Source organism: Gouania willdenowi, chromosome 4, assembly GCF_900634775.1.
Source record: "Gouania willdenowi chromosome 4, fGouWil2.1, whole genome shotgun sequence".
In the NCBI taxonomy this organism is placed as follows: domain Eukaryota; kingdom Metazoa; phylum Chordata; class Actinopteri; order Blenniiformes; family Gobiesocidae; genus Gouania; species Gouania willdenowi.
Genome location: NC_041047.1, coordinates 16058692 through 16080807, shown reverse-complemented (window position 1 = coordinate 16080807; position 22116 = coordinate 16058692). Strand labels below are relative to the sequence as shown.

Here is a 22116-nt window from a genome sequence, read left to right as displayed (position 1 = left end):
ATCAATAAATTCGTATGATTTATATATATATGTATTTTATTATTTTACATTTGATATTTCATTTGTTCCTGTTTGATAATAAATACGCTTATTTGCTTTATTGTTCACATTTTATAAACATTTACCCGAATGAAAGACGATACTATATTAAGTCAATTGGTTAATAATGATTAAATGCTCTGCACATGTATATATTTGTCTTTCTGATAAACAGGTTAAACAAAAATGTATGAATCGGTGTGTTATTTTTAAACAACTGTTCATAACTGTCATTGCTATATCGTCCCATTTTGTTATTTGTAGCCCCTAACTTGTATGAATACTGACATCAAGATGATTGTGCAATATACTGGAATATTGTCTTTATTCCCACAGTACTTAAATGCATCACGACCTGCGCCACTGTGTGGGCGTGGTTAAGACTGTGTCCACAGGATTGCGTTGCTAAAGCTGATAGCTCCAGTTTCTCACAATGTGGGATTGGGATTTATTTTTCTGGAGAAGGCTGCAGAACCGTGGCGTTTTATTGTCTGTGTTTTAGACTTGCACAGGTATGTATCCACACACATGCTCTACATTTGTTCTGTAGGGCTCTGTGCTTGTGGTTTTTCTCCAAATCTCTCCAACGGTGGTGTTCCATTTTATTAGGTATGCGTGTTACCTGGTGACAGAGCTCCAACTTTGTCCTTCAGATGGTGAAGTCGGATGTTTTATAAACGTAAAAAAAATGCCTGATTTTCTTTGGTGTTATGTTTGATTTTGGACATTAGCTGCTGACTGACACGGACTGTAACGTCATATGACCAGCGTGTGACGGACAGTGTAGTTTAAAATAACCCTAATAACTCAAAATATCTTATCCGTGCAACTGTATTTAGCTGTGCCTTCGTGAAACATACTAAAACACATACATAATCCACCTAAATATCTATTTTAAATGTTAAAATATATGACGTAAGTTTTTAATAACAGCTGCACCTTGCTACGTCGTAAATAAGTCACCAGTTAAACTGGTAACCAGTTGAGCTATAGCAACAACTCAGCCTTCTGCGACTAGGCGCTAAATCTTCCAATGTCCCCCAGTGCAATTATTTCTAGGGCTGAGCGATTTTACCGAAGGGGAAAAAAAAAAAAAAAAAAAATCGTTTTTTTTTTTTTAAAGAAAGAATTGAGTTTCGATTCGATTTTCGATTTTTTTTCCCCAACGCACTTAAAATGACTGCAGACATGAGATATAATGTCAACAATGCAACTTTATTGCTGTGATTGTCCTCAAGAGTTAAAATGCATAGAATAATCCCAAAATAAAAAGTATATGAGGCTCTGTCATTCAACAATTTCAACCTTTAACCCAGGTTTAAGTAAAAATGCAACAGCAACGTCTCAGTAGCTTCAATTTTCTGATTAAGAAATCAGATAACTACATATTTTATAACATCACAATTAGAAAATAATATCTTTAGCATCTCAGCATAGTGCGAATAGAAAAATTAAACATGCCTGTGCCACACATATAGACTACTCAAAGGGTAAACACATGTAAACAAAGAGGGGGATGGTTCATATCACGCTACGGTAACCCACAAGTACGGAATGTGGAAAAAGTCTGAAAAAACTGGTGGGGGAAAAAAATAAATAAAATAAAAAATATGTTACATTTTTTTTTTTAAACTTGAATAAATCCATTAAATCAATTTTGGTTTTTTTTTGCCCAGCTCTAATTATTTTCCTTATCGTCAGCTAGTTGTTTGTTTGAAAAGTTTTTGTCATTGTGGTTTTTTCACTCTTGTCTGTGATTTTAAAGAGATTTTTTTTGCCACACATCTGAGCGCAAGCCGTCAAAGATGCCTAGTGCGTTCATTTACTGTCATTTTTGCATGAAAACCCTGAGAATTTGTTTTGCCTTTTTTATTTAAGAAGAAAAAATAATAATGCTGACAATGTTTTGATAAATGAATGTATTTTAATACAATTTGATCATTCCAAATGGTCGTAGATGAAGATATCTGACTGACATTTCTTGTAAATCATCGTATTATAGATGTTTGACTCCCTCCAAATATCCCAAATTCAATAAAATGCAACCAAAATATGATGGGTTTTGCAGTAATATTGAATCGTAATTAAAAAAAAAAAAAAAAAAGGAAAAAAAAAAAACCCAGAAAATTCTCAAAAATTATGCAACAGAATTCTGGCAAATGGGAAAATTAGTTAAAAAAAATCAGACATGTTGACCATTTGCTTTACAATTATGATATTGTAAGGTACCTACAATGATTCTTACATGTAAAAGTGTGAAGTGGGGAAAGACAATTTTAAATTGCTTTTCCTATTCATAAAAACATGAAATTTTCAGGTCCAGCCCACTTTAGATCAAACTGGGTAATATAAGATGAGTTTGACACCCCTAGTTTGTGTGTGCATTGCAAAATGTTATGCAGAAAGAGGCGCACAATCATGTGTTTACATGTGGTTTTATGTTGTTATAATGGAAAATTCATAAATTTTTGTTTTTCCTCTGCAGATCTAAAATGACTTGGCACCATCTGTAAAGTTAAAGCAAGGATGACGGTTTTTCCTGTCGACCCTTCCACTCTCATGACACCAAAGAGGAGATATGGGCCTCGTCAGACTAGTGGTCAGAACCATGGGTAGGATCAGTACCTTCAGATCCTATCAGTTTGTGGTCCTCCTGGCTGCAGCACTCGCCGTTGTAGCTTTTTACTACTTCGGCTCAGAGAAGCAAAACTTTTCCAGCACCACTAAAAGGATCAAGCAAACACAAGCAAGCCACAACACCATCAGAAACGACGCAGACCTCACTTTGGATACCAAACTCTTATCCCCTGTAGGATCTGAGGATCAAGACGTCGGAGGAGGAAGAGAGGATTCAAAGTCTAAGATAAGAGAGACACCGATTAGTGAGCGACGCTACCATGCACTGATGATGTTCACCAAAGTAGACAAGAGTCAAAGCTTACAGGAGAAGTTTAGAGTGGCCATGTTGTCTATGGTGAAGCATGGACACTTCCTCCACGGTGAGGTGCTGGTGCTTCATTTTGTGAGTGACCAGGCCAGCCAGGAATTGGGTGAGAAGATGCTGCAGGAGTTTCTTCTTGATGCCACATTTGCATATGAGGTAAGCCAATGGAGGGTAAGCATTAATTATCAGAACTTTGCTTATAATGTAAATATACAAATGCAACATATTTTTGCCACGCTGGACATCCCAATGTGTGATGTTTTTGTTTTTTCCCCCCAATAGATAGTAGTAGGGTCATTCCATGACATTTCTCAAAAATTCTGAAATGTTTACCAATTGTTTGATAATTATTCAATAGGCACACTGTACATTTTTAGGTTGATCAGATGAATGCATTTTGAGATATGGACTATTTAGTGAGGGGGGTATGTATCAATTTTTGTTACTGTAGTTGTTTAGCTTCCACTATCTCAGGAGCAACACCGCATAGGACAATTAAATTTAGTATAGTAATACAGCTTCATCTACTCTCTCAGAATATACAAACATATCTGCTATGCATCATATCTGGTGGACATGCCTTCCCCCCAAATTTGTAAAAAAGTTTGTCTGGGTTTCGGGCTTGAACATGTTGGGGCCTTCATTAAACAACTTTACATATGGCTCAGCTCCCTGTAATTTGATCAGCTTTGATCTACGTTTATAGACTGTTCAAATCACTAATGATTAGTCGCATATATGCATTGGTTCTTGGGTGACAGTCTCTTGAAATCAGAAAAAAAACTTTTTCTTTACTATTTTCATTGGCCCATAACGTCATGTGGGAATCTAAGGAAAACATCTGATGTCCATTTAATTTTATAATTTGAAGATGACTCTTTCTTGGGATATGAAACATTTTTTTTCTTTGAGGCACCAACTTTGGGGCTATTTCACCACAGCTTGTCTCTGTGTCCTAAAATCAATTGTTGTTCATTAGTTTTTCACTAGTAACACTGTGATCACTTTTTTGTAATGTCATGTACCTCAAACTGTTTCGTAGTCCTCTGAAAATCACGTGAAATGGAATCAAATGAATTTAATTCCATTTGAAATATTTGAACCCTTTAGATGTCTCCAATTCAGTCCCATTACAGTTGATTCTAAATTCTAAAAGAAGCAGGTTGTGTTTTCTAAAGGTTGCTTTAAATTCTATTTTGTTCAATAATATTTGAAGTCTATTTGTGGGGATAAACATAGAGGAACAGGGTGGATGTCTTTACACAAAATATACTTTTGCAAAAAGTGTTTGCTAGACATTTCAGAAATCATGGATCTTCACTACTTGCTTGCAGATCATATATCAACTAGTACGAGGCGGGTGCACACAATCACTTCTTTGGTTCATTTAGTGTCTCAAACCAATTTAAATGTATTTATTTATGAACCCTACCTGGTAAAAATTACATTTGGTTGGAAAACATGAAAAACTCTTCGACCCTGTTCACACTTAAAAATGTCAAATCTCAAAAATATTGACCATGTTCACGAACCAGGTCTGATGCTCTTAACAATACAACTTTATAAACGTCCAAAAGACAGAATCTTTTATGGGCTGCGGATGCTGTTTGACTCTAAGCCACATGGGGACAGTGTTGCTCTTTCATACCGATGGTTGCTAATAGGATTTTCCCTTTCAGTCTTTGGGTCGTGCCCCCTCACTTTTGAACTTTTTATCCCCCATACATTCCAGAGCATACAACATTTGTTTACAATGCTTTTTTCCTCATTAGTTGAGACTTGTTCTCTTCAGTTGTTATGAGAGGAAGCTTCTCTGGCTGTTTCTGCTGCTGTGGCCTTGGTGAAAAGTTTGCTCAGTTTGACATCTTGGCAGTTTTGGGTCTGGGTTGTGTCTTTGTGTTCTATTCATTGGACCAGTTTACTGTTAAGATCAGTCATGCAAAAAATACATTTGTGACTACTGCTTCTTTAATAAAACACATGACACCTTTCTCTGTTCTACCTATAGAAAATGACTGTACAGTGCAGCCTAAATGCTCATTGGCTTTTATGCAGAAAAAATAAATGATTTGAACATGGCCAGTCAGCATAATATTATTATTCTGCATGTGGTAAAAGTTTCCTATAAACCCTGGATGACGTGGTTAGTGGTTTAACCACACTATTGCGTTTCAAAGTTTGAGTTTATGTAATTACTCTCACTTCTTGGTCTTACACCCAGCAGAGGAAGTAATCAGTCACTTGACCCTCTGTTCCGGTACTTGGAGACCTTATATAGACTAAGTGGGCGTGTGCCTGTAAATGTGTTTTGTGTGTTAGTCATCCTGAGATCACCTGACAACTTCTCTAAGGTGTATCTAATGTTTTTCAATAGAAAACAACTCTCAGCAACTTCTAAATTCCCTTCTGTGCACAGACGGCTGCCTCTCAGCTTCTTTAGGATTTAAAGCTGTAAGGCAGAAGGATGTGGCAGTAATGACAGAATATGGGTTTGCCAGGTGACATTTGCAGAGGAAAATAGGGGTGTCCTGCTACAACTGTTTCACATCCAATATGATGCTGATGTTGCAGCCTCCAGTAATGGCCGATACCTATATCAAGTCGATACAATATTGGCACAAATCAGATTTTTTTGTAACTTATTTTGTAATGTGGAACGTTAGAAAAGCTTCTTCAACTGATATTACTCAAACAGCCAATGGGTTACATAAACTTTAGGGATGCCCCGATACAACTTTTTCACTTCCAATACGATACTGATATTGCAGCCTTGCGTATTGGCCGATATCGATACAATACGATATCAGCACGAATCATACATATTTTTATGACTTATTTTGTAGTGTGGAATGTTAGAAAAGCCTTGATCAAGTGATGTTACTCAAACAGAGAACAATAGTCAGCAATAGTAGGGATGAGAAAAACTGACCCATTTATTATCAACCAATTGGTTACATAAATTTTAACCTTCAACATAATATCTACAGTATTCTACAATTGAATAAATATAATATAAAACAGTTTATATCGGAGATTTTAGATGCAGTCAGATAAAATCCAATATTAGTTTTCTGGCTAATATCGGATTGATATCAATATTGGATCGGAACACCCCTATTAAACTTAATGTGTAGTACACCCTAAAACCTTTTTTTCTGCTGACTACATATGACATTAGGTATGAAGTAATGTAGTTTGTTGATCCTAGTCCCACTTGTCACAATTTAGTCTAAGTTTTATACATTGAGTGTTTTTAGTGAGCATTGATTGACAGCTTCATGCAGAACTGTGCAGCGCTATGGGGGTGGGGCTGCTGTACTGGGCGTGTTTTAACTACTCTGGGAGCAACGCCCATAATCAAGGCATTTTTTTGAATTTCCCCCTAGTGGTAGGTCAGCAAAAACCTGGTATGGGGGTGTACTTACACTTTAAACTTCAGAATATTCTTCAAATTAATTAAATAAGTTAAAAAAGACAGAGAAAAAAAAAAAAATCACAATGAATCCAATAAAAACAATACATGTATAGGAGGTTTTAGATGCTGGTCAATATAACCCGTTGCTCTGTTCTTTGTCGATATCGTACCAATGCCAATATCGGCTCGAGGCACCTTTTAAGAAAAATTGTTGAAAGGATGAGAGTTTGCACTCTAGTTGTAGCTTTTTGGATTTTCTCCATTAGAGTCTCTTGGTTCCCCAGCACAGTCTAAAGCCATTATGTCCCAATGCTTTTCAAACCTCAAGCAAACAATACTGTATTATTTGTGTTTTCATTGTCTGGAGATCATTGTGTTATCAACGCGGTCATTTACCTTCTCTTGCAGATCTTGTTTCATGACGTGATGGCACTCACTGAGAAGCTCTTCCCCATTGTGGAGGCCATGCAGAAACATTTCAGTGCTGGCTCTGGAGCTTACTACAGCGACTCCATCTTCTTTTTGTCTGTGGCCTTACATCACATCATGCCTGAAAGTAAGACCAATGTCTAAATATAGTTTATACCTTTTTATCTTTTTAGTTAGCCACTCAAGTCGGGATTCCCAACCTTGGGTATGTGTTCCTCGTTAGTTAATTAGATGGGAAATCGAATAATTTTTCTAGTTATTAAAAAAAAAATATTTCAAACTATCAACATTGGAAAAAAACAGTAATTTAGTTCACAGTCTTTGGAAAAACATTTTTATGACAATGAATGAAAAGGTTTTAACACAGCTAAACTACTAAAATACTCCAGATATTGGAAATAAGCCATCAAATGGCTCCAAATCCCAGTTAATGTTGCTGTAGACATATTTAGGATTAACATAAAACATAAGCGCATTTAAAAACTCAGAGGGTGGTATCTGTTATATGATGATGGGTACGTGGGACATGGCAAATATAAAAAGGGTTTAGAACCACTGCTTTGTATTACTGGATTGGAAATTCATATAATTATCACAATTAATGATTTGAAAATACTGTGGGTTTGATTGTAAAATTAAAGAGGGGAATATTTTGTATTAAACATTCATTCTTTATCTGTATTTGGGATATTACATTGAACAACTATTATGATATGTTGCATTTTTTGGGGGGGCACATGGTCCAGCCTCAGGGAGCACTACTGTTATCAGGCTGCTGCCCACATTAATGCCTCCTATGTGGACGCGGAGCAGGGGCAGTGATCAGTTCGTCGTAGCACTTTAGACACTTTAGAGAGTGTGCCGCATCTGGCGTCCTTCCAGATAAACTGAACTGTTAGGCTGTGGGGTTGAAATTGATTCTCATTCGCAGAGCCCGAATCAATGAAAAATACAGGTCTGTTTTTTTTTTTTTTCAATTAATTTTTGCTGATGCTTTCAAACGCAAGTTAGCATTCACTGCTGCTTGATGAACCCAGCTGTTGTTAATGATAAATCTTGTCATCTATCCATGGTATCACCGACGACTGTCGCAGTGTTCGACCCTAGTAAAGCACACGTTCACTGGCCTGTATATCCCTGAGGTTAAATCCGTGCTCGGTGCTTATTGATCACCTACAACGTGTCACGGGGCTGCTCCATGTGGCCAACTGGTCACAGGTTTCTATTTAAAGAATGCTTTTATCTGCAAAGGGCAGAATGTGCCCATCTCATGAGAGCCAGGGGTGGATGATGCTGCTGGGCTTAGGCTGCACATCAGCCCACACCAGCTTTTCTTTTTTTTTTTTTTTTACTCTACCACTGCTTTGATTTATCTCTCCTTTCTTCCCTGAAAGGGCCTCATCACAAAATCAAGCGTAGACCGGGAAAATCGTTTATGGGTGACAGTGTGGAAAAAAAGTGATATCCACATGTAGAAATGGCAGCTGCAAGAAGGAGGGACAGGAAGTCATGACATTTTGTGACACTTGAAGTGGGAGATTATGAGATCTCAGCCAGTTTGAGAAAATCACATACCAAAAAAAAAATTAACACTTTGCTTGAACCAGGAAGACCCAGGTCAAGAGTTATGTATATTTGGATAATTGGATAAAAATTATTATAGCTTTTCAAGGCTATTTTTTAAACTAACTTTTTTTTTAATTATTATTATGCTGTACAGAGGTCATAAACAAGCATTTTAGGAGAGGGAATCTCCACATAGGCATTTATTTCCTGTAATTTTACTGCTATAAAGTGTCATTATAAAACATTGTCAGCTCATACCATCAGCGTTTTGATTTGAATGTGATTTGGATGCACTTTGCGGGATGCATGCATGCATGGTTTTTGTCAAAATACCCTCTTTTTAAATATTTATTTAACAATATTATTGTTTGCTAAAATCATCTCTATTCATTTTGGGTTTGTGGAGTTGCTGAAGTCTTTCCAACCCACTCTTGGCAACAGTCAGGACCAAGCGTGTGCCAAAATATTGACGATATATCGCAAGGTTTCGTTTAGAGGTACGTTATCGATTCACTGGCGCCAAATATCGATATTTATTTTTTTATTTATGTATTTATTTTCCTTATTACACAAGTTAAGTCTAGGGTCCTATAAAATCCACGTTAACGGAATCGCAGACGGAATCAAATGGAATCCTCCCCGTTTTCCCGGAGCTGTTGCTGGAAGTGGCACATCCATGGAAGGACCGTTCTTTCAGTGGAAAGTCTCATGTGACAGGCTCCTCCACCCTCAACTGTGAGGATGTGGAGAGCCTCGAACTGTTCAGAATGCCGACGGTGGAACCGTTGATTACGGCTTACCTGTTGCCACTCCAGCCTGCTTTCTCTCCCCGGAGACCCGTGCTACCAACCGGGATGGACCGTCTTCAGTCGGATCCATCGGGCAGGGCGTCTGCAGTTGCTCTCTCAGTGAGAGCTCTAAATGTCCTCTCCCTCCTCACGGCTTACCAAGGTGAACTGTGTGAGGGTTTTCGCTCTGTCTCAGGACCCAGCGACAGTGAACATTTTAATCCGTAGCAGGTGTGTGTCTCCACACCCAGCGCCGTTCCACGCGGGCCTTGGGTAGCGTAATGAGCACATGGTGCTTCAGGAATGAGCGCCTTGGCTTGACCTTACCAGGTTTTGACGCAGAAAAGAGCCACATCCTTGGCGCGCCGGTGGTCCCGAAAGGGATACTTGGCCCGACGCTGTTTTTTTGTGCAGCGATGCTGCAGAGAAGTCCCCGGAAATGAGAGCGTTTTTTTTATTTTCTGGCCCCCTAACAAAGGGGGGCCGGCATTCGCCCTATTGTGGGTCTACGGTAATTGAACAGATTTCTCAGAAAATGTAAATTCAGGATGCTTACACACGCCTCCCTTTTACTCCTGATGCGTCAGAGAGGTTTGTTCACCGCTGTCGACCTGAAGGATGCGTATTTCCACATTCTGTTATATCCCCCTCACAGAAAGTACCTGAGATTTGCTTTCTGGTGGATATGTCATGAATACCGTGTGCTCCCCTTTGGCCTCTCACTGAGCCTGAGGGTGTTCGTGCGAGCCGCGGAGGCAGCGATAGCCCCGCTGAGGAGGTAGGGCATCCGCTCGGCCACCTGTTTAGCTGTTTTTGGCACAATGATTTGTCACAGCGCATACGCGCATTCTGATACGTCACCTATTCGACCTAGGGTTTGTGATCAACACGGAAAAGAGCACGTTGTCCCCTACACAGGAAACTGTCTCTGCGCTCCGCGCCTGTCGGCGCAGCAGGTGGAGACGTTCAGGGCATGGCTCCCACTGTTTCGACCGGGCATATCTGTTCAGTTCAGATTATGTCTGCGGTTTCTTGGATTGATGGCTTTATGACATAGGTCGAGGTCGGTGAGAGGCAGCTGGCACGCAGGCCTCTGACGCTGTCACATAAATTATTTGGAAATGTCAGAGGTGTTCCTCTCGCTGAGCCACTTCCTCCCGTCTCTCGGGGGACATCGGGTTCTGGTTACTCTGGAGTGCCGCTCTGCGCAGCTGGCGGGCCTCGGATTTCCTGATGTTCGGTGTGTCCATGGGGACCGTTACGTCCAGGAAGGTGATCTCCATGGACGCCAGCCTGACGGGCTGTGTTCGAGGGCAGGTCGGTGAGAGGTGGCTGGGACACAGACCTCCGACGCTGTTGCATAAATTATTTGGAAATGTCAGCGGTGTTCCTCTCGTTGATCCACTTCCTCCTGTCTCTCGGGGGACATCATGTCCTGGTGAGGACGGACAGTATCACAGTGGTAGCGTATATCAACCACCAAGTGGGTTTATACACTCCCGTCGGCTGCTGCTGCTGGCACACAGGCAGATCCTGTGGAGTTGCAGCCATCTCCTCTCTCTGAGAGCGACGCTCGTTCCCGGGGTTCCTGGACGGAGGCGCGGACTTGTTGTTAAGGTGCGCATCAGTGTACGGGGATTAGAGGTTACGTCTACTGGTAGTGCAACAGTTGTGGGCCCGTTATGGACGGGCCAAGGTGTATCTATTCGGCACGGAGGAAAACACGCAGTGCGTGTTGTGAGTCAGTTCCCGCTGATTGGCTGTTTTTTATGAAGGGAGCACACGTCTTCCCCCCGATATAAATCTTGAAAAAGTCGATTTTACATAATACCCCCCCTTTAAACATAACACAAGGATATTGAACTAGTTGGGGTCAGTGTGTGTTAAGAAGAGCCACTGTGCATTATACACTTTGTTTTACTTGGATGTCATTAATGTGAAGTTGATTGACAATGTTTTGTAATTCCTGTACAATGGATTGAGTGCAGTCAATAAAATCTAAATTTCATATATTGGCACATACCAATATATGAATGAGGCCCATTACTCTGTATGTGTCATGAGGGCGCCAAGGGGCCTCATTTTTCAAATGACTACTCCTCCGTTAATGCTGGTTGAATCAAGCTGTAATTTGACATGGATATTTTATGAGCTGATGTCAAGAGCCTCTCGGAGACCATTTGAGTCATTTGACATATCTTGGGAACGTGGTATGTGCTATTTGGCGCGGAGACGTTCTGCGGGTCTGACCGTAGTTCATCCAAACTTGTTTATCCATGCAATGTGACTTGGCTCACAAATGCTAAAAAAAACACTGGTATGAAGCAAGAAAGAACATTTGCTTCAGGTTTCCTCCCATCTAAAGTCTGAGATTATTAATCATGTTAAGCTTTAAACCACTTGAAAGTTGGAGCTTTTTGGGTTTTAATGGTGCATTGACTTAGTTTGCAGGAAATAAATAGGTGTATAATATACTGCGGATCTTGTATGAGATTACTACGCTTATGATCTTATTACAAGTGTATTACCAACAAATAAACTAACTGCTTAGAAAATTAAAATGCTAAAAAGTTCTTTAAAATCATAGTCGGACAAAATCTGGGCTGTTTTTAACAATGGCTTACATGTGATTGTGTTGTATAGCATTAAAACAGTGGAAAGTTGTTGTTATAGATACACAGTTACGTGAAACACATTTTTTTTTTTTTTTTTTTTTTTTTTTTTTTAAAGGTGTTGTGTTGTCCCTTTTCTAATCCCTCTAGATTTTTCAACATGTTGAGGCTTGAGTTTTTCCTACGCTCCTTCCTTATTATTTTCCCATTTGGTTAAAATTGCACAGGTAACAGGCAGATGTGTTAGCAGATATTCCTATCAACATTATCCACACGTGTTTTGAAAATCCACTATAATCCCTGATTTACAGGTATTTAATATGTGTGTTATAGTGAATTTGACTTGTGAATTGTAGAAAGTGCCATCATGGATCGAATTTTGAGGAAAAACGTAATGCAGTTTGATGAGATTCACACACATTTATAGATCACTTCCATGAATGTGCTATGACTGTGGTGAGTGGAAGTATACACCGAATGCCTCTTTCTTTTAAGCACTAAGTGTTGGCATCATGACTGATAATGGGGTTTATTGGAGTTGACCCAGTTTTTACCTGAGGAAGAAAGATTATTTTCCTTCCTTTGTCTTGTTTTCTTGGCTGAGGGAAGGTTTGATCTTATCTAAGCTTCCTAAATGACATCAATACTGAAATAAACTGTCATCACACACATTTCTGTCCTAGGTCAAGTGTAACCCTTCACTCTTGGTTTTCTGCTGCTTGTTGGGTGAACTATTATTGTGTTGCAGACTGTCTTTCTAAAGCTGAAGGCAATCACTTAATGGGAAACATTCTCTGAAATAAATTACAAGTTGAGTCACTCATTTGTTCTATATTTCGTACCGTTAGAATTCTGTCTACTTTTTTTTCATTTTGATGACAGCCATTCAAATGAGTTGTCTGCACATATACAGTATATTAAATAACTTTTTTAACCGTCCTATTATCCTTGGGTCAGTTTGACTCCATTCAATGGGCAGACAAACTGTATAATGTATCACTGTAACCTCACAGCTTGTTTGTTGAAAATATCTGTATTATTTTTGTAAAAATCTGTATCATAATTGTATATAATGTGTATTTGTATTATTATTATTAGTAGTAGTATTATATATCTTTATTTTTACTACTGTAATGTGTGTGTATCTGATCCTTATTTTCAATAGTCTTTTACTTCGTTATACACTTATTTAATGTTTAATTTTTCTTTCGTCTTTATTAAACGCTGTATTCTTTTATTTGTGATTTTTCTTCTTTTTTTTTAAGTGGCTGTAACAAAAGCAATTTCCCTCTGGGATTAATAAAGGAATTCTGTTTTTTTGGCGTAGAATATCCATGGGGTCAGATTAACCCCGAGGGTAAAATATGTTCATGGATAATTGGAGAGTTCATCAGATTATTTGTAAACAAAACATTTAAAAGCGTGATCAACATTGTCGCTAATGGTTCGTTTGCTATGGCAGTGGCAAAATGTCAAAGGTTTCATTGTCAAGTTTCCATTAGGTGTCAAAGCTGTTTGCTGCAGAGGTTCCTAGTGTGATGTGACCTTATCCTCTTTACCCCTTACAGGTCTTGTATGAACAATGAGTCCCATCAAACCTGGTACATCACACTGCTTTAAAAACCAAATTCCCTCTTCCTGTTATTCTGGCTGCAGCTAATCCCTGTAAATACAACTGAATGGCCCAGACCATGCAGAGATTAAGCTTCCTATCCTCCCTCTGTTGGCACAGTACATTGGGCATTGTAATATGCAGCTTCCCTGTTTGGAAAGTACAGAAAACAGTTGGCCGCTGCTCCGCCAAGTCATCCCTTCCGCTTAGGTCAGCGGAAACGTGCATTGGAAAACACTTTAATGCAAACCTGAAACTATTAAATCAATATTTGCTGATTTTGGGAGGCAGAAATACGTGTCTATTGGGCAGGAGATACTCTTTTTTGTTGGTTCGTCATCTCGAAACAAAAGGAGGAATCTAGGTTTGGTGAACAAAGCGATAACTCTTTTTAGGGGGAAATGACATAGACGGTTGCAACTTCCATTAAAAGCAACAATGACCTTGTTGTATGAACCCATTAGGACTGCATTCAAACTGAGTCCTGTACGCTAGTGTTATTTTTCTTTTTTAGGTTTTTTTTAAGTTTTGTCTATTTTTATTCAAGATGATGTATTTCTATTCTTTCCACTTGTTGATAGTATTTGTCCTTCCTATGAAAAGTGCCTACACAGTTTTGCTTTGTGTTCATTCAATGATCAGTGATTTAGTCAGGATTCAGTTAGATCTTTTATTGTGAATCAATATTCTAATGGAATGTCATTATATTGATGTCTAATGGTGCATGAATGTTTAAATCCTGCAGGCTACACACCACAGACCTTGTAGAACACTGTCCCCAAGTGTTTGACTTTTTTTTTTTTTTTTTTTTTTTTTTTTCCATGCCAACAAGCAAAATATGGGAAACTGAAACAATGAACAGACAAGAGCTAGGTCACCAGTGTTACAGTTCCTAGCTTTCATGCTCTGCAACAGACTGGCGCCCTGTCCAGGGTGTACTCTGCTTTGTGGCTAGTATGAGTCAAAGTATTGGCGTCATCTCGCTACACAGGATAAAGGAGTAATAGAAGATAAAAGGAATGAAATGGTAAAAGTTCCTTTGTTTCTACATGTTTAGTTACCCACCATACTTTTTTAAAAAACAAACAAATCTGTGCTTCTTTTTTTTTTTTTTTTTAGGTTTGACGCAAATCGTGCAGCTCGATCTGGACCTGAAGTTTCGAACAAACATCAGGGACCTTTTCCATGAATTTGACCGCTTTCCTTCTGGAGCTGTGATAGGCATCGCCAGAGAGATGCAGCCAGTCTACAGGTAGGCAGTCTGACACACAGGTGGTTGTGCTATCCACAGCTATATTCTCATTCTGGATTACTCTGCTTGCTCAAAGACTCAAATTGATTAAATCTGGAGAGGTAGCAATGTTTTTGTGGTGATGCGCGTGTGCATGCTCGACCACACACACATGCTCTTACACTTTAAAGCTCTTTGTTTCTCAGCTGATTCTCCAGTGCCCCCTAAGATAATCAAACATCCATCGTCGTTTAGGCCGTTGTATGTGTGCGTGTAGAACGTGTGCGTGAACAAGGCTACTGGCGTCAAGGTCAAATGGGAGATTTCACAGTCTTAATGAATGGCTGCTTGCTGGTAACATTTAAGCAGGTGGCTTCCTTTAGGGCAGACATAGGCAACTGGCGGCCCAGGGGCCACATTCGGCCCTAGGTCTAATATTTGGTGGCCCCTAAAGCAAATGTACAATGTGAAATTGATTGACAATGTTTTGTAATTCCTGTGAAATGGACTCAGTGCAGTCAATATATATATATATATATCTGTATGTATATATCTGAATTTCTTCAGTGACACATATTGTGATGTATCGTGGATGAAATTTCCCTCAATATATTGATTATTGCAGAATCGCTGCATCGTATTAATATCGTTATTGTGGGCAAAAAATCTATAAAATATATTTTACTTTGTAAAAATCTTTTCATACCTTCTCATTTTTATGTTTTCTTACCAATTTTAATGAATCGTGCTCCCATTTGTGATAAATATCATAAATTGATTGTGTGTTTGTCACACAGATGAGGGCTTTTTTTTATTTAGGGTATTTTTCAGCATCACTGCATTGGTTTGATGGCTTATCAGCTGTGGGAATCGCCCTCTGTCGCCCTCCTTTTAGGTGCTTATGTGAAACACATGGAGGTGCAGCTGGAGGTCTTACCTCTGCATAGTCATGTGTGATGGTGTGTTTTTGTTACTAAACACATATTGAGGGTGTTTTGGTGCGTCCTGACATGCAGTGGTACGAAGGACGTCTTACTCAATCCGCTTTCAATGTCAGAGCTTTAAAGCACATTCCTTCACCTCCAGTGGATTTTTAAAGGACATTATGAAGTGTTGACAGCATCGTGTGGAATTTCCATCAGTACTGTAAGGGAGATGAAGAAAAAAGTTTCTCATTTTGGTCAGATGTGTTTTATTTGCTTGAGAAAATCATCTACTTGAATAAATATTACATACACCAATATCAATAATTCCAAGAGCTGTGTCCCAGTGTGTTTCCTGGTGTTCAGCAGATCATTATACTGGAGATCACATCCTTTCACCAGCCTCACAACCAGAGTTAGTCCTGTCAATGAGAATGTCATCATTACTGGGGGAAAAAAAACCCTTTGTCATTCTTTGGCTGCATTTCTGTCATTTTAAAACCCGAGCCCCAGATCAACTGATGCTAGTTGTTACCACAGAGCTCCGTGTATACAGTGAGCCAGAAGACTGCGCTGTCATTGTTTGTGACTAGGCAACTCTGTGGAAACATTTCATGCTATTCTTGCACTTGTTGCAAAGATAACAGGATGAAGGAGGAATGTTCGTACACTGACTTTGTAGACTTTTCTCTTTGTGTTTGGTTCACATTGATGCTTAATTTTTCTCTCTTGGAAAGGACCTGATGTTTTCATTTGAAGCATCTCTCTGACATGTTTCCTTTGTCCTTGACAACGGAGACGACTCATTTAATTGAAATAGCAGCACAGAACGTCCTTGTTACTCACTCATCCTCTATTTTTTCACAAGTACAAGAAAACGGACTCTGCGAAAAAGAAAAAAAGGGCCAGGGAGGATGGAGGTGTGAACAGGTGGAGTCTGATCTTGAAAGCTTTATGATGCTTTGAATGTACTTTGAACACTGTAAGAGAGAACACAGCTGCATTCTGTATCAGTCTCTCAAATCTCTCTTCACTCGTACGGAACTATCTTGTTTTTTTGGGAGCAAATCCAAATATGTGGTCAGACCACCTTCCAGGACATTGTGTAACGTGCAACTTTTGGTGTTTTTGCGCATTAAGCTTAAATCTTTTTCCTAAATAGTTTCATAACAAGAGCTCATCTTGAAACACTAACTTAAATCCTTCCATCTTCCCTCCTAATAGTTTATGAAATTATCAAAAATAGTTTACTATTCCTCTTACTTACTGTATTATTCCATTTCTATGCACGTATTTGTTAAGTTAAGAGAGGCCAAGGGGTTATTTTATACTGAAAAGATTTCAGCATCCTAACGTTCTTACATACTTTGAGGTACTCCATCTGCTGTGGCCAAAATTAGCTTGTGACTGTTGCGGAATTGCAGTTTTTGCACCGTACGAGGGCTGTGGAAATTTTTCATCATTAGTTTCTGTCACTTCATATAACTCGAAGGGTGTTAATTATACGTTTGACCATAGTGAGATTGAAATACATGGAGTTTATATCACTGAACGCATTCCTCTGCCAAAGCAGCTGACAGGAAAAGTCTGTCTTGAGTTCCCAAATCGACCCGCTCTCACCCTGAACATGTGCCGGGACACGTAGGCCCATCGCATGTCTTCAAGATGACAGCTACCAAACTGTCTATAACACTGCAATGACGCGCTGCAGCTGCTGAATGTAGGTCAACAATAATGCAAAAGTCTGACTCAGAATCTCATGTTCTCACTAAATGGGAGAAAAATGTCTGTAAAAGGCTGTACAACATAAATTGTAATTCTTCCATTTACCTTTGACACATGCCTTTATACTCAGAGTACTGATGTATACCTGAACTAAACACGCTGCTCTCTGTTAATGCAAGCACTTGAAAATAATTACTCTCAATAGATGCTGTACAATCCTTATTGTTGCTGCTGCTACTTAGCTAGAAGGTTGTGGGTTCAAGTCTTTGCTTTATAGAGCGTTGCCTGTCATTTTTTTTTAAACGTGTAAACTTGTGTTCCACTAATGGAAGATTATTAGGATTACAATTTTAATATTTTATGTGCAGTACTCATAGAAAACTAAAACAGGTTTCTGATGAGTGAAGGTAAATATGCAGCTCATTTGGAGCATCGTGTACTTTGTGAAATAACTGCTTTTTCCCAAAAAACTAAAATAATACAAGGACAAAGGACATAATCCCCATGGATCTGAAAAGACATTGAAGTCAGCACATTAAAAAAAAAAAGCAAAAACAACAACAACCAATGTGGAGTTTTTTTCATGCTTTAGAAATTCAAAGGGTATAGCCACTCTGTGTAAAAAATCAAATATTGTGATATCTCATGTGCTTAGAAGTAATGACAGAAATATTAGCCCCTTGTCTGCTCTCTCTTTTTTGGTTTTGTAGTTTCGAGCAGTAATTCTTAACTAGTCCAGCTTTGGGTTCCATCACTGCAATTCATCTCAATTGAGGAAACTCTCTGGGGCCACCTCTAGGGTGTTAGATTGCTGCTGTGTGCTGGTTGGGTTGAAGACTGAAGTTGGCGGTTTGCACTTAAGTTGTGTGTGTGTGTGTGTGTGTATGTGTGTGATTTGAGGCCTTCAGTTGTGCAATGTTCTTTGTGCGAACAGTTTTAATCTATGCATACAAATGTTGGTTGAATGGCTCTGTTTGTCCTTTGGTTCTTTTGGAGTTGCTAAGTTGGCAGGACACAGCGCTGAGTTGGCTTAAAAATCTCTAGCAATCCGACACACTCTGGGGCTGAATCCCTTCCTGCTTTTCACCTCAGTAATGTTTAATGAGCAGACGAGGCCAGATATTTAGATTTAATTTGCTTTTTTCGTATCCTACGGCAGCCTGAACATGCAGTTTATGTGCAAGTATGACATTAGGCATTTGGTTCCTTATTATTTAGCAGAATTTTCCTTTCAAATATGTAAAGAGGAATTGCATAACAATGACAGTGATCCAAAAAAATGTACATTTCTCTGAAAGAACGGTACTTCTGCTACTTTTTTAACATCATTTTGACAAAGTAATTTCCATATCCACATGGAACAATATATTCTCATCCAGCCTTTTGTAAGCTATTGCAGGGAATATGTCAAAAAACTAGCTAATTTCAAAATGGTATATGTGCTGTGTGTAAACATTTCAACCACCTGGCTGATGATAAATCATGGAACGACAGTAGACTGTTGGGAACCAATGGCTTAGGAGTATACTAAATAGTATTGCTGTATTTGGTAATTAATAAGGATGTATACCATCCACACTATTGTTTTCCAAATACTTTATTATTAGTAGTATTACTAAATAGATTTTTGTTCGATAACTTCTGACCAAGGTACCCCAGCACATTATACTTATGTGTTCTGGCAGTTTTTAAGTTTACCAGTTATTGATTAAATGGCATCTCCTGCTTTTAGTCATGATAATACAGTTTACTGTATTAATTATACTGACTCCGAGAGGTTCAGCTTATCCTCACTTGCATTTCCTTTATGTAATTCAGTTTGTCTCGTTCACATTACACTTGAACTATTAATCATAACATTTTTTGCAATATTATGAAATGCTTTCAGTAAAAAGTGGTGAACATAATGGTTTGTTTGACCTTTTGTTGTTAATAATACTTTTGATTTTATATAGTGCTTTTTCATAGACACTCAAAGCACTTTACAGAATTAAGGCATTTTTCTTTCACTCCACACATAGTGGTGGTAAGCTACTATTGTAGCCACAGCTGCCCTGGGCAGACTGACGGAAGCGAGGCAGCTATTGTCTCTGTTTTTGCTCCACTAAGCTCTGTAAAGAACCCAGTTGTAATGTCTTATCCGTTACTGTATCTTGCTCAATCACCATAATATGTAATTATTGCCCAGTTTGGTGAAATATGTAATGGAAGTCTCTGAAATGAAACAGAGTTTGGTCATTTTCTGGACTACTAATATAGGAAATGGAAGACATCCCATTTACACCATGGATGATACAAGCTTTATAACCATTGAGGGTATAAACAAGCAGTCTGACAGATCACATACAAAAGCAAAGAGTTTCTGTATTGGCAGTTTTATTCTATTTAATCCTCCAATGGGCAAAAACTCTGATGTTAAACATGTGTAAATGTTAAATTCCCCTGTCATCCTGTTTCTCCTCCAGACACACCTTCTGGCAGTATCGAAAGGAGAACCCAATGACCAGAGTAGGAGAACCGGCACCCGAGGGCCTCCCAGGCTTCAACAGTGGTGTGTTGCTCCTAAACCTTGGTGCCATGAGGACCTCCACTCTCTATAATCAGTTGTTGGAACCAAGCAATGTGGCCCAACTGGCTGACCATTACCGCTTCAAAGGCCACTTAGGTGACCAGGACTTCTTCACCATGATCGGCATGGAGCATCCTGAACTCTTTTATTCTCTGGCCTGTGGTTGGAACCGGCAGCTGTGCACCTGGTGGAGGGACCACGGGTACGGAGACGTGTTTCAGTTGTATTATCGCTGTAAGGGACCCGTTTACATCTACCATGGGAACTGTAATTCTCCCATACCGGACGACTGATTGATGTGATACTGGAAACAAGTCTGTGGCACATGTAATGCCAAAAAAATGAAATGATCTTCTCCTGCATTCTGAAAAAAATAATTCCAATTTTTAATCATTCTTAACAGCTGCAAATAATTCCTCCTGCTGGTCAGGAGGAATTATACTGTAACTTTGTTTCCTTTCAGTGAGAAATCTCGTGTTTATGCAATGAAAGAGACCACATTAGTGGGTCAATATCCAAGGGTACTGGTGCGATGGGATTACATTAGATTTTTAAGTTTCAGATTTTATAGCAGTTAAAACATTGTCCTGCAAAATGATTCATGATCAGAAAAGAGCATTGATTGTCAAATGCATCTTTTGTTTGAATGAAGTGAAGTATTTTCTGCATCACAAGTTCAATCCAAGCATTAACCTCAAAATGTATCATTACTACACTGTCATAATGGAAACGTTAACGCAGCCTGGTACGGCTCAATCTTTTTATGTCTGTCACCTATAATGTTATTTATCTTTAACGCGATTTCAATAAATCTTAGTGTGAAAGTGGTAACTTTTTTTGTATTATTTATGTTACATCATCGGGCCTTAAAAGTTAGACCTGACACTGCCCGAGCCCGTCAGAATACGATCCGAACTCGTCCAAACCTGAATGAAGCTGATTTTGAAAAAGTTTTAACCCCAAACCCGTTACAGCCTGATGCTATTTGAATCTGTGCTAGCACACAGCTAAAAATTGAGTCAGGAATGAGTTGTTTGTTTGTTTACCATTATTTAATTTTTTTCCAGTGGCCAGCTTTTGATTCACCTTCTCAGCATCTATTTGTACGTCTGTCTCGCACCATTCGAAACATATCACCTGACTGCTCATTTACCGTGCAGCACCCGAGCCTGTGTAACATAATAGAAATTATGACCAGATCTGACCTGGCCATTCAGATAGAGATATTCTATCTAGACCAGGGGTGTCAAACTCATTTTAGTTCAGGGGCCAAATACGGACCACTTAGACTTGAAGTGGGCCACAGATTTTAGGTTTGAAAAACAGCAAATTCAACATTGATGTACCCTGGTTTGCACTTACATGTATAAATTATATATAAATGATAAAGTCTGCAATGAACTGGTGCCCTGTCTAGGGTGTACTCCTGCCTAATGCCCAATGAGAGCTGGAGATGGGCACCAGTAGACCCCCCTGTGACCCTGAAAAAAAAAAGCAAGTGGGTCAGAAAATGGATGGATGGATAAAAGTATGTGAGTATGTCAGTCCCTGCAGGAACTTCACTTAAATATCCGTCATTTTGGGAAATTTTGTCGAATAATTTGAGGAAAATTTGCCAGATTTTGGAAAAAATTAGTTATTTCAACAACTTGGGATTCAAAAAAATACTGTTGTGATGTGATATAAAAGCTGGAAAACCGAGCTCTGAGTCTGCAAATATAGTGGATTTTAATTGAATCTTTGTATTTGGAGGGGCTGCAATATCTGAAACTGAACTTGTTTGTAATTTACAAAGCATTTCATGTTTTTTCCATCATTTTTATTTTCTCAAACGGGCTGAATTTGACGTTTTAAAGGGCCGGATTTGGCCCTCGGGCCTTGAGTTTGACACATGCGATCTAGACTGTATGAACTCTTTTGTATTCTTCTATCCATTTTTGTCTTTACCCCCACCTCTGTGTCCTTTGCTCCCATGGCCGGGGTTCACCTTCATCTTCCTGCAGCACCACTCCAACAGATGGGCTAATCTGGTGTCCTTCGCTTCCTACTTGATCGCCTTTTGTCAGGGTTGGTTTATCCCGAGGGGACTCTTTCACGAGCCACGTGACCGTGCACTCACACTTTCTTTTAGTTGGAAGCAGGAACAATCAATGTGATTGAGTGGTGGAGGGAAGTGGGAAAGATGACAGTTGATGACTGCAGTGATGGAGGTTGTTCAGTATTTGTTGTTCAGCAGGGGTCACACACATGTTGAGGAACAGGG

At 39.1% G+C, this 22116-nt stretch overlaps 1 protein-coding gene and 1 long non-coding RNA gene across 2 annotated transcripts; one reads left to right on the top strand and one right to left on the bottom strand.

Annotated features, from left to right (window-relative positions):
• The first annotated feature begins 412 nt into the window (after nucleotides 1-412).
• On the top strand, nucleotides 413-20684 carry xxylt1 (xyloside xylosyltransferase 1). Its single transcript, XM_028444506.1, has 5 exons — nucleotides 413-551; nucleotides 2525-3139; nucleotides 6807-6954; nucleotides 14525-14657; nucleotides 19750-20684. Exons 2-5 carry the CDS (start codon nucleotides 2618-2620, stop codon nucleotides 20144-20146), a joined length of 1200 nt encoding a protein of 399 aa, XP_028300307.1. The 5' UTR covers nucleotides 413-551; nucleotides 2525-2617; the 3' UTR covers nucleotides 20147-20684.
• Nucleotides 6930-15986, bottom strand: LOC114461975 (uncharacterized). Its single transcript, XR_003673901.1, has 3 exons — nucleotides 15873-15986; nucleotides 15673-15780; nucleotides 6930-6948 (listed from the first exon to the last, which is right to left on the bottom strand). It is a non-coding gene; the product is annotated as an uncharacterized LOC114461975 (long non-coding RNA).
• Nucleotides 20685-22116: the final 1432 nt, after the last annotated feature.

Coding starts and splice junctions, on each gene's coding strand:
- xxylt1 (XM_028444506.1), top strand. CDS start 2,618: ATGGGCCTCGTCAGACTAGTGGTCAGAACCATGGGTAGGATCAGTACC. Junction 6,955..14,524: donor ACATCACATCATGCCTGAAA/GTAAGACCAATG, acceptor TTTTTTTTTTAG/GTTTGACGCAAATCGTGCAG. Junction 14,658..19,749: donor GAGATGCAGCCAGTCTACAG/GTAGGCAGTCTG, acceptor TTTCTCCTCCAG/ACACACCTTCTGGCAGTATC.